The 12,037-nt window shown below is 38.8% G+C and overlaps 1 protein-coding gene and 1 long non-coding RNA gene across 17 annotated transcripts in view; one reads left to right on the forward strand and one right to left on the reverse strand.

Moving 5' to 3' along the window:
• LOC309621325 overlaps positions 1-7,388 on the forward strand; it is a 51,732-nt gene extending 44,344 nt beyond the window's left edge. For 10 of the 16 annotated variants that reach the window (XR_014239919.1, XR_014239920.1, XR_014239921.1 and 7 more), the window contains one exon: positions 32-6,944. This is a non-coding gene — a long non-coding RNA (uncharacterized lncRNA). Of the gene's footprint in view, positions 1-28; positions 6,945-7,088 lie in introns of those variants that run through there. The other 6 variants (XR_014239917.1, XR_014239918.1, XR_014239926.1 and 3 more) reach the window with 6 other exon arrangements.
• Positions 7,389-8,029: 641 nt separating this feature from the next.
• The window catches only part of LOC309621323 (uncharacterized protein), a 43,585-nt gene continuing 39,577 nt past the window's right edge, over positions 8,030-12,037 (reverse strand). Inside the window, exon 2 of the mRNA XM_082408866.1 lies at positions 8,030-8,142. Coding sequence (XP_082264992.1) covers positions 8,102-8,142 — 41 coding nt within the window. The 3' untranslated portion in view covers positions 8,030-8,101. The remainder of the gene's footprint in view (positions 8,143-12,037) is intronic.

The following is a 12,037-nucleotide window of genomic DNA, read 5'->3' on the forward strand; positions in this document are numbered from 1 at the left end:
GGTGAGTGACTTCTGGTTTCCGGTCCAGCAGGATCTTAGAAGTGATCACGCCATCCTAAGAACAAGAACAAAGCTGAACAAACTGAAAAATCAGCAACTCTTCTTCGATCTGTCATCAGAGCAGTGAAGTCACAGGGCAAACAGCTGTCCAGAAATTTAAAGAGACAAACAGGTAAATGGAGAGAATCACGATTTACCAGATCTGAAACCCCCTGGCAGAAAACTCCGTGGGAACCAGTGCCCAGGTAGGGAAACCTGAACTGTAATTGATGAATTGCTGGAGACTCAGAGGGGACAGTCTGAGAGTTAAAAACTGCAGGAGGATCCAGTCATAGGGGGTCCCCACGATTTTGTGAGTTTTACCTCTAGGAGCTCACGGGGAATATCAGAAAAAATTCCCTTGTGCTTCCACCAGGGGGAAGGGAAAAGTAACCATTTTGACAAACCCAGAGAATTCTGTTCTTCTTAACATGGTCTTCCCTTGGGAGAAACTATTTATCCAGAGCCTGACCTGCTAGGGCTTTATCAGAGCCTAGCTGACCGTGGGGAAGGGAAATACCCAACTGCAGCCCCCTCTTGCTTTCCACATGGGGAAGAAAAACTTCCAACTCCAGCCCCCTCTACCCATCCTCTCCCACCAAAGACAAGGAGAGGAACTGAGAAGCACCGGGGTTGTTCACAGAGGCTCAAAAGACTGAGACCTAATCATAGGGCTATAGAATGCTACCCCGCCGCCACACTTACCGTTCCTTTACTAAAGCCCTGTTGACCGCGATACCTTTTATTCAGTACATCGTGTCCACCTTTCAACAAAAAATTACAATGTGTACTAAAAGGCAAAAAACACAGTTTGAAGGGACCAGAACCAGAGTCAGATATGGGAGGAATGTTGGAATTACCAAGAATTTTTTTAAACTGTGATTAAAATGCTAGGCACTTTAATGGAAAAAGCAGACAACATGCAAGACATGGTGGATAATGTAAAAAGAGAGAAGAAAATTCTAAAAAAAAAAAAAAAAAAGCCCAGGATCAAAACCGCTGTAATAGACGTGCAGGATGCCATTGATAGGCTCTGTAGTAGACTAGCCACGGCTAGGAAAGAATCTCTACACTTGAGGATATTACAATAGAAACTTCCAAAAATGAACAACAAAGAGAAAAGAGACTGAAAAATACAGAATATCCAAGAACTGTGAGACAACTGCAAAAGGCATAACATATGTATGTATCGTGGGAATGCCAGAAGGAGAAGAAAGAGAGAAAGGAACAGAACCAATATTTGAAGTAATAATGACTGAGAATTACTTCAAATTAACGTCAGACACCAAAACACAAACCAGGAAGCTCAGAGAACACCAAGCGGAATAAATGCCCCCAAACTATACATAGGCATATCATATTCAAACTGCAGAAAACCAAAGATAACAAAAAAATCTTGAAAGAAGGTAGAAGATAAAAAAGGTTACCTATAGAGGAACAAAAATAAGAATTACATCTGGCTTCACCTCAGGAACCATGCAAACAAGAAGAGAGTGGAGTAAAATATTAAAGTGTTGAGAGAAAAGAAAACCCACCAACCAAGAATACTGTACCCTGTGAAATTATCCTTCGAAAGTAAGAGAGAAATAAAGACTTTCTCAGATAAAAATTGGGGAAATTTGTTTCCAGTAGACCTGCCTTGCAAGAAATGTTAAAAGAAGTTCTTAATGTAGAAGGAAATTGATATAGATCAACAACTCAGATCTAGATAAAGAAGAGCATTGGAGAAGGAATAAGTGAAAGCACAATTAAAACTTTACTTTTCTTAATTGATCTAACAGATGCCAGTTTGTTCAAAATAACAGTACCAAAATGTATTCAGTTATGTATGCTTATATGCATAATATAACACTCCTTTGTCAGAAATGGACTCCAGCTGGGAGAAAATCACTAAGGATACAGTTGAACTCAGCATCATCAATCAACTGGATATAACTGACATCTATAGACTGCTTCACCCAACAACAGCAAGTTACACATTTTTCTCAAGTTCACATGAAACATTCAGCAAGATAAACCACATTCTGGGCCATAAAACACGCCTTAACAAATTTAAAAGGACAGAAATCATACAATGTGTACTCTCAGACCACAGTGGAATTAAGCTAGAAATCAGTAGCAGGAAGATAGATGAAAAAAATGCCCAAACTCTTGGAGATTAAACAACACACGGGTCAAAGAAGAAATCTCAAGAGAAAATTTTAAATTTTGAACTAAATAAAAAATAAAACATTAAAATTTTGATATACCGTGAAAGCAGTGCTTAAAGGGAACATTATAGCATTGAACACATATATTAGAAAAGAAGAGATTTCTAAAACCAGTCATTTAAGCTTCTCTTTTAGGAAACTAGAAAAAGAAGAGCAAATTAAATCCAAGGTAAACAGAAGAAAAGAAATAATAAAAATTAGAACAGAAATTAATGAAATTCAAAACAGGAAATCAAGAGAGAAAATCAATAAAACCTAAAGCTGGTTCTTTGGAAAGATCAATAAAGTGGATAAACTTCTTGCCAGGCTAACTAAGAAAAAAAGTGAGGACACAAAATTATTAATAACTGAAAGAAAAGAGGAGACATTACTAAAGATTTCATGGACATTAAAAAGAATAATAAAGGAATATTATGAATAACTCTGTGCCTACAAATTTGATAACCTAGATGAAATGGACCAATTCCTTGAAAGACACAATCTGCCAAAACTCACGCAGAAGAAATAGGCCACCTGATAGGCCTATGTCTATTAAGGAAATCAAATCAATAATTAATGATCTTCCAAAACAGAAAGCACCAGGTCCAGATGGGTTCACTGGTGAATTCTACCACACATTTAAGGAATAAATTATACTAATTGCTTACAATCTCTTTCAGAGGACAGAAGCAGAGGAAATATTTCCTAATGTATTCTATGAAGCCAGAATTACCCTAATACAAAAACCATCACATGGCTAAAAAAGAAAAATCACAAGATCATATCAATAAATGCAAAAACCATTTAACAAAATCCATTCCCATTCATGATAAAAAAAAAAACTCTCAGTAAACTAGGAATAGAGGGGAACTGCCTTGGCTTGATGAAAAAATATCTACAAAGAACCTACAGCTAACATCATACTTGATGGTGAGAAACTCAAAGCTTTCCCACTAAGATCAGGAATAAGGCAAAGACATCGCCTCTTATCACTGCTTTTTAAACATCATACTGGAAATCCTAGCTAAGCAATAAGACAAGAAATGGAAAATAAAAGGTATGCAGATTGAGAAGGAAGAAATTAAAGTGTCTTTGTTCACAGATGACATGATCGTCTACATAAACAATGTGAAAGAATCAACAAAAAACTCCTGGAACTAATAAGTGATTATAGTAAGGTTGCAGGATACAGGGTAACTGTACAAAAGCCAAGTGCTTTCCTACATACCAACAACGAACAAGTGGAATTTGAAATTAAAGCACATGACCATTTACATTAGCACGCCAAAAATAAAATTTTAGGTATAAATCTAACAAAATATATTCAAGATCTATTTGAGGAAACCTACAAAACTCTGATGAAAGATATCAAAAATGAACTAGAAAAAAACAGATATTCTGTGTTCATGGATAGGAAAACTCATTGTTGTCAAGATATCTTCCCAATTTGATCTACAGATTCAGTGCAACCCCAATCAAAGTTCCAGCAAGTTATTTTGTGGATATTGACAAACTGATTCTAAAGTTTATATAGAGAGACAAAAGTCCCAGAAGAGCCAACTCAATATCGAAGAAGAACAAGAAGGTCAGACTGACGTTACATTATTTTAAGTTTTACTATAAAGCTTCAGTATTCAAGACAGTGTGATTATTGGTGAAAGAATAAGCAAATAAATCAATAGCATAGAACAGCAGCCCAGAAGCAGACTCGCATAAATATGGTCAACTGGTCTGGTGAAGAAGCAAGGCATTACAATGAAGCAAATATAGTCTCTTCAACAAATGGTGCTGGAACAAATGGACACCCACATACAAAAAAAAAAAAAAAAATCTAGATACAGACCTCACACCCTTCACAAAAATTAACTCATAATGGAGCATAGTCCTAAATGTATCATACAAAACTGTAAAACTTGTAGACATACCATAGGAGAAAACCCAATGACCTTGGGTATGCTGATGACTTTTTAGAGACAACACCAAAGACATGATTTATGAAAGAAGTAATCGATAAGCTGGACTTCATTAAAGTTAAAAACTTCTGCTCTGTGAAAGACACTGTTAAGAGAATAAAACAAGCCACAAACTAAAAGAAAATATATACAAATGACACATCTGATAAAGGACTGTTCTCCAAAATATACAAAGAACTCTTAACACTCAACAATAAGAAAACAAACAACCCGATTTAAAAATGGGCAAAAGACCTGAACAGACACCTCCACTAAAGAAGATATACAGATGGCAAGTAAGCACATAAAAAGATGTTCAACATCGTATGTTATTAGGGAATTACAAATTAAAACAACAGTGAGTTACCACTATAAACCTGTTATAATGGCCAAAATCCAAAAGACACCAAATGCTGGCAAAGACGTTGAGCAACAGGAACTCCCGTTCACTGCTGGTGGAAATGCAACATGGTACAGCCACTTTGGAGGACAGTTTGGCAGTTTATTATAAAACTAAACATACTCTTACCACATAATCCAACAGTGGCACCCCTTGGTATTTATCCTAATGGATTGAAAACTTATGTCCACATGAAAACCTTCACATGGATGTTTATAGCAGCTTTATTCATAAGTGCCAAAACTTGGAAGCAACCAAGATGTCCTTCAGTAGGGGACTGGATAAACAAACTGTGGTACACCCAGACAATGGAATATTATTCAGGGCTAAAAAGAAATGAGCTGTCAAGTCCTGAAAAGATCTATGCAGGAAACTTAAATGCATATTACTAAGTGAAAGAAGCCAATCTGAAAAGTCTACAAACTGTATGATTCCAACTATATGACATTCTGGAAAAGGCAAAACTATGGAGACAGTAAAAAGATCAGTGGTTGCCAGGAGTGAAGGGGAGCAGAGGAATGAATTAGCAGAGCACAGAGGATTTTTAGGACAGAGAGACTATTCTGTATGTTACTACAGTGGTGGATGCATGTCATTTACATTTATCAAGATCCATACGATGTACAGCACCAAGAGTAAACCCTAATGTAAATTATGGACCTTGGGTGATAATGATGTGTCTACATAGGTTCATTGGTTGTAACGCACATCCACTCTAGTTCAAGATGTAGATAGTGGAGGAGGTTGAGTGTGTGTGGATGTGGTGTATATAGGAACTCTCTATAATTTCTGCTCAAGTTTGCTGTGGACCTAAAATCGCTCTAAAAAATAAAGTTTATTAATTAAAGGAAAGAGTATTATGATGCCAATTAAGTTGTAGTATCACTTGGAGACCAGTCACTCAACATTTACAGAAAAAGGAATTGAACATTTTAAATGTAGGTGTGATGAGCTCTTTCAAAGTGAAAAGTTATTTGTTACAGATTTTCACATTAGAAATGAGAAAACCTCTAAAACAACCTACAAGGTAAGTTATCTTACTCTGTTGGCTGAAGAAGTGCACACCATAGCTGAAAGGCTTACAAAAGGTTTACAGTTGACAATGCTGAATGCCTGCAGAGCGAAGTCCATAGAGAAATCATGGTAGTGCCACTTTCCAATGACACAGTAACTAGTTATAGTAAAGTTTGGGCTACCGATGTGATAAATGAATTCTCATGTGCAGAAATTGTACTTTTGCTTTATCAATGGGACAAATCTATAGATGTGGCTGGGTTTGCTGCTTTGCATGTTTTAATCCATTATCAGCCCCAGCTAATAAACACTGAAGATCTTTCATGGGAACACGTGGCAACAAACACAAAGAGCTGAAGAACTTTTCTGACAACAAACTTGTTGCTTGGCAGGAAACACGAAACGTTGAATACCTTTTTTGAGGCTCATGGTTTATCCTGGAACAAGTCTGTTGACATTTGCACAGATGACACAAAAGCCAAGGTGAGTAAAACTACTGGCACCTTAGCATGAATCGAGGCAGTGGCATTAAATTGTACTGTCTTTGTATTCTTCACCACGCAGTTACAAAACAAAACAAAACAGTTTCACTTAGGAAAGTCCTTGATAAACCTGTAAAACTTGTTAATCTCATCAGACCTCAACTCCTTGAATACACATCGTTTTCGTATTTCTCCCCAACAAAATGGGGAGCACTTGTGTTGCAAAGTGAAGTATGGCGTTTGCCTCAAAGAAAAGCTCCTGTCAACTGCTTCATTTGTGATCTGAGCAAGCTACTTTTGTCATGGAACACCATTTTTACTTGAAAGAACATCAGGAGGACAAATCATGATTATTCAGACTTGGGTATTTGGCTGACATTGTGTTGGAAATAAAGAGTGAGCCCTTTATTTCAAGGAAAACATTGACACTTCTTTTCTTGCCAATGATAAGACTGAACGTTTAGGGGAAAATTAGAATACTGTAAAACTTGAATTCACCACCATATGTTTGACAGCTTCCGGATACTTTCTTTATATGTTATGTGATGACATTAATGAATTATTTTGTATTGTTTGAAGTATGTCAACATTGAGAAGATCTGCATAACTCAGTAAACCAATATTTTCCAAATGAAAAAAATGTGTGAAGTTACAAAGATATTCATGAGTAAAATATCCATTCAAAGTGTCAAATAGACTGATGGATTTTAATGTAACCATTAAGATGGTATGGTGTGATGAATTGGGAGACTGGGATTGACATATATACACTAATATGTATAAAATGGATAACTAATAAGAACCTGCTGTATAAAAAAATAAATAAAATAAAATTCAAAAATTAAAAAAAAAGATGTTATAAAAGTTTCATTAGTTCAGTTTCTGATTCCACATTGTAAGTAACCTTTAAATGCTATCACTTGTCGAGTTTTGGTGTAGCATCAAAGAATATCCATAATTATCTGAAAAAACTATTAAAATACTCCTCCCTTTCTTGTTTATCTGTATGAAGCTAGATTTTCTTCATATACTTCAACCAACACAACACAACAGATTGAATGCAGAAGCAGATATGAGAGCTGTCTTTTATTAACTCAGACATTAAAGAGATTTGTAAAAAATGTAAAACAACTAAATTTTGTTTTGGAAAATATAGTTTCAAGTATAGCTTAAGAAATGTCCTTGTCTTATAATATAATGGGATTATTATTTTATTAAGGAATAAATACATACCAAACATGGGAGAATTACTGTGCTACTCTATTCCTCTGCACAGCACTTACCACATACCTACCAATCCAATAAAATTGGTCATGAATACTCAAGGCTGTTTGAATTGCCTAAGCTTTCCTCATTTACTCACACTAGTCCTTATTCAGGCTCCACCTCTAGCCGATTCCAAACTTTTGGCCCCATTTTCTACCGCCCAACTCTGAACACACCTGTGGCAGCTACCCCCCACCTCCCTCCATCTAACAGAACCCAGTTTTGTTTCCCCCTCCTCTGAGTGGCCTTGACCTTCAGAGCAGTCCAGGGCCCTCTCCAGCCCCAAGGGGGCACCTTAGTTTCGTCTAACCCAATATGGCTGTCTCATTCCCTTTGCAAAATCATTGGTTTAAGTGTGGCTGTGAGACCATGAGATGTGAGAAATCTTCTGAGGACCCTGGGAAGGTTTCCTCAGTCTTAAAATGGGACATAAGACAGGGTTGATTCCCTCCTTCTGCCTGGATATTGTTGTTGATATATGAAGCCCAGAACCACTGCAGCCATTTGGGGCCCATGAGGAGAATCAGCCTAGCAAACAAGCCCGTGTGTGGAGGATGACTGAACATAAAGATAGAGGCGATTTGGCCCCTGATGACGTTGCTGTTCTATAAACGAGCCCTGCCGCTGCCCAGTCTCTAGAGCTCTTAACTAGGAGCTCTTATATTTCCTATTGAGAATTTACCTTTTCTTTAGCTGAAAATATCCAAACCCCTCTGGACATTCATGCAAATTATTTCTCCTTGCCTCTGCCCACTCCCATCAGCTCTCCACTCTCCGGTTTCCTTCGGTGAGAAGACATTCTAGAAGAGCAAAAGGCACAAGCTTTAGACCCAGACTGCCCAGGCCCAAAGCTGGCTTGGTCACATCCTAACTGGTGAGAGAAGGCAATTTATTGAATCTGCTGGGCCTTGGTTTCCTCATTTGTGAAAGGTGGCTAATAAGAGGGCTACATTTCATGAGTTTAAGCAGGGGGGACTAAAAGAGCTAATACTTTTAAAGCATCTGGAACAGTTTTCACTTTCTTGAAATCCATCACAGGAGGATTCAAACAAGGTGAACTTTTAGTGAATGGCATGCATTTTTGCTCACAGATTTCATTTAGACCAAAATATTAGGTTGGACCATATGAAGTTACCAGTAACCCACTGTTTCTGACTTACAAAAATGGCAGTTTCACATGGTTCAATCTACTACCCCTGGAAACTATGCTTCAAAGCTGTGAAAGAAAGCTCTCTTCTCTTTTGGAAAAGAAGAGCAGCTCCAGAAGCAGGTCCACAAAGGACAGGACATTGGAGATTAAACTAGGGGCTGCCAGGGAGTTCCATTCTATTATAAGCAGGCAGCAGAGGCCGAAAATCAAAACAAGTAAATGGATTACGTGTATTTAATTTGAAAACAGTACAGTGCTATCTAAAATTATTATAAAAATATTGTTTATCATATAAGCAATCTTTAGTGCCTCATCCATGAAAAAGATACATTTTAATAGTAATATATTTTACATTTCAGTTTTTCACTTGAAAAGACCAAAATGTAAAGGAATTCATTGGCTGCCCCGTAGACATTGTGACTTTTATTCATCTCATGGTCCTGGGCAAGTCACATGATCTGGAGTAAAATATGGGTTCTTAAGCTTTGGAGAGTCTGAGACTTCAGGTGTCTTTCTCACTAAACTGGTTTAAATTTTAATTAGAGGATAATTCCATACTAAGAAATGTGGCCTTTTGACACCCTCCCCGGGGGATAATAACATACCAGCTGCCAGCTACAAGGAACTTGATTTTTTTCAAAACACCGGGCATTTGGCAAAGGCAGTGCTGAGCCACTCACCACGGCGCTCCGCGGAGGCCGAGTGCGGGGGCTGCTCTGCCCCATTTCATAAGTGGAAGCGTCACAAATTGGAGCCGGACAAGATGGCCCAGAAAAAGAATGCGGTGGCCCCATGGTCCCTCACAGTCTGTTTCCTCTAAGAAGGAGCGGGCGCCACCAGGTTTCCAGGCAACGCCCCTCCCCTCTGACGCCTGCGGGAGAGACCAGGCTCCCAGGTGCGCCCCCCATCAGGGAGCAAGGTGATGGAGTCAGGGAGGAGCGTCCATGTGGCAGGGGATGGGGGAAGACGTGGGAACGCCCACACACAGAAGTGGACACGCTCTGTTCAGAAGGTCACTTTCTGCTCGGGGGATCGCGTCTCTGCTCTGGAATTCTGATGTGGGCCTATTGAGGCCCATGGAAACCACCCCACAGAGACCTGGCATGGGTCCTGGATGCGAGCTACCCTTGAACCAGGAGCAGAGCCAGCTCGGGAGCTCCCTGGTGGTCCGAGCCCTGACCCAAATCTCCCTTTTGTTCCCCAAATGGTTTGTATCCCAAGCTCTGGGAGGCAAACGTAAACACTGCTAAATGGGAAATGGAACTCCACACTTTGACTCAAGGCCTGGCCTTCAGGACGGACACCCTGAGCCCCGTGTCAAGGTACCTGGGCTCCTTTTGGAGCAGACTTGGCTGAGCGGGCTGCCAAGAGGCTGCCCAAAGCTTGGCTTCCTCGTTGGCTGTCTGTGTAGGACTCCTGTGCTTACCTTTCTCCTTCTGTCCTCCCTCCCCACCCCTCCCCTGGCCCCATGAGAGTAGTTACCTCTGGGGAGGGCCGGGAACATGACCTGGGAAGGAAAAAAGCCACCTCAACTTTATTTGCCATCTTCCATTTCTTTTATAAAATTAAAGGTCCCTGCAAACTTTTTATGACAAAGTATTAACATGTGATATTTTAGGGAGTGACTTAATTACTCCATATTTTTCTGAATCTTTAAATTTAATACAGTATTTCAGCTGTTAACAGTGGTGAAATGAATAGTGATACCCTTTTTCTCCTTTTATGTATTTCTCACATTTCTTCTAATGAGCATGTTTTTCTTTTCTGATTGAAAAAATCTTTTTTAACTGTGTTGAGCAGTTGTTTACATAGGCGCTGTGAGATTGGTGCTCTGTGGAGAATTACTGGGACATGGGCTTGTGCTTTATTAGGAGATGATGCTGTAGGACACAGCCTTTGCACAGTGTCATTGGGGAGCAGAATAAAGACATTTAACCATAGAACGACACTATAGTGTGTTGGACTCCGACCAGGTCAAAGGTAAGTACATAGGGGGCATGAGGGGAGGGCACTACTTTCAGCTTGCATTTCACTCAGAAAGTTAGTACATCATGCAAGAGAAGGTTGTAATAGTCCCTCCTCCGGGGAGGAGCATAGCTATGGTCCTGCACAGAGGGAGGAGCCCTTCCCAGGACAGGCAATAAGGAGCCACATTAGCAGCAGATGGACAGTGTGGGAAGCTGAGAATCAGGTCAAAGTGGAACCAGGGCTCTTTGCTTAAGGACTAAGGCTCTCATCATTCGCTCAGTGAGGAGGCCTGGAAGGTCACAGCAAAGCTTCGTGGCATACTCTTTTTATCTCGTATATGAGAATACCTGAGTGTGTGCAGGGAAATCCAATTCTGGAGGCCAGAAGACTGTGGGCAGATTTATTCAAAGTGCTCAAAAAAAAAAACTGTCAACCAAGAATCTTATATCTGGCAAAACTGTCCTTTAGAGTGAAGGAGAAATCAAGGCATTCCCAGATTAAAAAATGCTGAAGGAGTTCATGACCACTAGACCTTCCCTACAAGAAATGCTCAAGAGAGTCCTGTGGAGTGAAATGAAAGAACACTGGACAGTAAACTGAAGCCATATGGAGAAATAGAGATCTCATTAAAGGCAACTACATGGGCAATTGTAGAAGCTAGTATCATTGTAACAATGGTTTGTAACTACTTTTTGTCTTCTACATGATTTAAGAGACTAATACATTTAAAGAAAACAACAATTATTAGTGTAATAGCTAGTATTACTGTAACTTTGGTTCGTAACTCCAAATTTTGTTTTCTGTGTAATTTAGGAGGCCAGTACATTTAAAAGAATTATTAGTTTTTTTTTTTGGCATACAATGTATACAGATGTAATTTTGTGATAACAATAACCAAAAGGGGTGGGGATAGAGCTGTAAAAGAACAGTTTTTGTATGTTATTGGAATTAAGCTGTAATAAATTCAAATTAGAATGTTATAACTTTAGGATGTTAAATGTAATCTCCGTGATAACCACAAATAAAATAGTTTATAGAGTATACACAAAAGGAAATTAAGAAGGAATTTAAACATTTCACTAGAAAATCAACAGAACACAAAAGAAGACAGTAATGCAGGAAATGAGGGAAAAAATGGCTATAGGGCATATAGAAAACAAACAGCACAATGACAGAAGTAAGTCCCTTATTATCAACAAAGACAGAGATTGGTAGAATGGATAAAAACACATGACCCAGCTATATGCTGTCTACAAGAGTCTCATCTGAAACCCCGAAACACAAATAGGTTGAAATGGGAAGGATGGAAAAACATATTCCATGCAAATAGTAACCAAAAGAGAGCAGGACTGGCTATACTAATATCAGACAAAGTAGACATTAAATCATATAAGGTTACAAAAGACAAAGAAGGACATTATATACTAATAAAAGGCTCAGTAGAGCAAGAAGATACAACAGTTATAAACATTTGCACACCCAATGACAGACTATCAAAATACATGAAGCAAAAATGGGCAGAATTTGAAGGGAGAAATAGAGAGTTCTACAATAATAGAGACTTCAATGCCTCACTC

The sequence above is a fragment of the Balaenoptera borealis genome (assembly GCF_965194805.1).
Source record: "Balaenoptera borealis genome assembly, contig: HAP1_SCAFFOLD_283, whole genome shotgun sequence".
Lineage (NCBI taxonomy): Eukaryota > Metazoa > Chordata > Mammalia > Artiodactyla > Balaenopteridae > Balaenoptera > Balaenoptera borealis.